The 3,555-nt window shown below is 40.4% G+C and overlaps 1 protein-coding gene across 1 annotated transcript; it reads left to right on the forward strand.

Annotated features, from left to right (window-relative positions):
* The first annotated feature begins 921 nt into the window (after window positions 1–921).
* Window positions 922–3,019, forward strand: LOC139466974 (major royal jelly protein 5-like). Its single transcript, XM_071248687.1, has 4 exons — window positions 922–1,399; window positions 1,629–1,952; window positions 2,061–2,240; window positions 3,015–3,019. Exons 1-4 carry the CDS (start codon window positions 922–924, stop codon window positions 3,017–3,019), a joined length of 987 nt encoding a protein of 328 aa, XP_071104788.1.
* The last annotated feature ends 536 nt before the right edge of the window (window positions 3,020–3,555 follow it).

Here is a 3,555-nt window from a genome sequence, read left to right on the forward strand (position 1 = left end):
CCTTCTGCATACCATAATTGTCAGAGGGCTGTATTCCTGGTTGGTACTCTCCCAATGTCAGTCAACAGATTGTGAAGTACCAAACCTAAAGCACCGAGAACAATGGGGAGTCGGACAACTTGGTGCTTTGGGTGCAAGCGTGACATTTCGAAAGCTAGGTCCGAAAATTTGCCATGTTTGTCCTGAATCTTGTTAATCACATTAGCGTCAAAAAGGACAGAAAAGTCAGTGATAATATTATTATTGTCGTCGTCGTTGTTGTTGATTCCGGTCACAACGATATACGCGTATTGCAGGGCCACACAGGGCCAGTATCATCCTTCGCCCCGTCCGGGGGGCATTCCATGTACGTCTGATCGAATTCCGCCAACATGCAGTCTTGAACGATACCTCCCAACAAGAGATTTCAGCGGGCTTTCATTCATGACGTTACAGGTGCTCAATCTAATAAAGTAGGGGACATCGCTTCATCATACTCCGTCTCATTATTGGATGACCTGAAGCGCATGTAGCTGAGATCTACGGCGTCTTGACCGTTTCAACTATTGTAAACTGATCTCAGTTGATCTTCATTGTTGCATTATTGTTAGTATTGAATAAAGCAATCTGTAAGTAGTTATCTCTGTATGTCTGAGTATGTTTCATGAACCACGAATCTGACCATCGCTCAATTACTAACATATTAGAATGGTGTAAGAGAGGATTGTTTCATGGCTGGAATATTGCCAATGGGATTTCAATTCATTTCAATCAGCTGCAAATCTGCAAATTAAATCAAAGTAGCTAACTTTTAATGGATTTGCTAGTGCCTTAATGGAATTGTTATTATGTTTATTTTTTAAAAACCTTGAACATGCATATTTTCTGTAAGTCAAACGATCTGTTTTGGATACGGGTTATACGCCGGATGAGCTGTCTGTGATGGACACTGGAAACAAGCTTGAACATCTATCTGTGATGGACACAGGTAATAAGATTGAACATCTATCTGTGATGGACACAGGTGACAAACTTGACCATCTATCTGTGATGGATACTGGTAACAAGCTTGAGCATATATCTGTGATGGACACAGGTAAAAAGCTTGAACATCTATCTGTGAAAGACAAAGGCAACACGTTTGAACATATGCCTCTGATGGACAAAGGTAACAAGCTTGAACATATGTCTGTGATGGACACAGGTGACAAGCTTGAACATCTATCTGTGATGGACACAGGTGACAAGCTTGAACATCTATCTGTGATGGACACAGGTGACAAGCTTGACCATCTATCTGTGATGGATACTGGTAACAAGCTTGAACATATATCTCTTATGGACACAGGTAACAAGCTTGAACATATGTCTGTGATGGACACAGGTGACAAGCTTGACCATCTATCTGTGATGGATACAGGTAACAAGCTTGAAATCTGCAAATCTGCAAATTAAATCAAAGTAGCTCACTTTTAATGGATTTGCTAGTACCTTAATGGAATTGTTATGATGTTTATTTTTTATAAACCTTGAACATGCATATTTTCTGTAAGTCAAACGATCTGTTTTGGATACGGGTTATACGCCGGATGAGCTGTCTGTGATGGATACTGGTAACAAGCTTGAGCATATATCTGTGATGGACACAGGTAACAAGCTTGAACATCTATCTGTGAAAGACACAGGCAACACGTTTGAACATATGCCTCTGATGGACACAGGTAACAAGCTTCACCATCTATCTGTGATGGATACTGGTAACAAGCTTGAACATATATCTGTGATGGATACTGGTAACAAGCTTGAACATCTATCTGTGATGGACACAGGTAACAAATTTGAACATATGTCTGTGATGGACAAAGGTAACAAGCTTGAACATCTATCTGTGATGGACACAGGTAACAAGTTTGAACATATATCGTTGATGGACACAGGTAACAAGTTTGAACACATATCGTTGATGGACACAGGTAACTAGTTTGAACATATATCGTTGATGGACACAGGTAACAAGTTTGAACATATATCGTTGATGGACACAGGTAACAAGCTTGAACATCTATCTGTGATGGACACAGGTAACAAGCTTGAACATCTATCTGTGAAAGACACAGGTAACACGTTTGAACATATGCCTCTGATGGACACAGATGACAAGCTTGAACATATATCTGTGATGGACACAGGTAACAAGTTTGAACATGTGTCTGTGATGGACACAGGTAACAAGCTTGAACATCTATCTGTGATGGACACAGGTAACAAGCTTGAACATATATCTGTGATGATATTGTATCATGTACTGTACCAAGGGAAACGGTTAACGCAACTGCCCATATTACTCAGTATTCACTGTCAGCAGCTGATGCCCCCTCGTCTCGTTACAGCGAGCATGGTTATAATCAACACTTAAAATATGGCAAAAAGTACTCAAGCTTCTCTCAATAATTTATTCATCTCTAAAAAATTGCATTCGAGGTCCTTCTGACCACAAGTACACAATAGAGAAAAATCCAATTACATTCCTGCCATGCCCTTAGGATTCTGATAACCGTTCCGATCTCAAACTACGCCATTAAAATAATTTCCTATTCATTACCTGAAGTATGGCGAGAGGCCAACTATACACACATGACCTGACCTTATACCTCAAGGATCTTTTTACTGAAGAACTTTAAGAAACCAACAGAGCGATACATCCCCGAACGCCGCAGAGAGAGACAATTCTAAGCTGTGAAACCTTACCCGTCGGTTTCTTGGAGAATACACTTACACAACACTGAAGGACAACGCCAAAAGGAAAAAGATAAATGCGTTGACTAATGTTTTGTGTACACAGTCGATTGTTAACTTTTATTCTCAGATTAAATAGAGAAATCCTTAGATTGTGTAGGGTGTCAGTGTTTAATGCTGGTTTGAGTCAGCGAGGACCAGGGCATATTCCGTAGTGCTCAACACGCATAACGCCCATGGTGTTTTACCTGTAAGAACAAAAACGGACCTCACAATCTTATTTTTTTAAACTTGTTCAGGCTGAACTGAATATGTGAGATGGGGTGAAATATTGTTTGGCGTGGCGTCAAAGATGCATTTATCTAGCAACGTACATTGCTTGTACTATTCCGGACTAATGCCGATTCTATAGTGCTGTGCCCACTGAGATACCATGTCGCAGTTTAACGTGAATACCCAACTCAAACACAGTATACGGTCCTTGTTTTGCCGAGGGCCAGGCAGGGTAACAAGTACCATCTTTGAAAGTCTTTTGGTATGATGCGACCAGGGATCGAACCCCGGACCTTTCGTTCTCTGGGCCGACGCTCTGCCACTAGACCACGGAGACGGTGGAAATAAATATATACTCAAATAGGATACCTAGAATAATAAGGTGAATAAATTATACATACCACGTGTGTGTTTGGATGCTAGAGGTCTCAATACTGAATGTCTGTCTGGTACTGAAATGGCTTTCGTAAGAAACCGACCATTTCTATTGTATATATTTCGTTATTGTTTTAAACCGATATATTACAAACACTGCTTTCATCTTTAGATGATTGTGTTTTACCTACA

Source organism: Haliotis cracherodii, unplaced genomic scaffold, assembly GCF_022045235.1.
Source record: "Haliotis cracherodii isolate W230 unplaced genomic scaffold, xgHalCrac1.p SCAF_19, whole genome shotgun sequence".
NCBI classification, from domain to species: Eukaryota; Metazoa; Mollusca; class Gastropoda; order Lepetellida; family Haliotidae; genus Haliotis; species Haliotis cracherodii.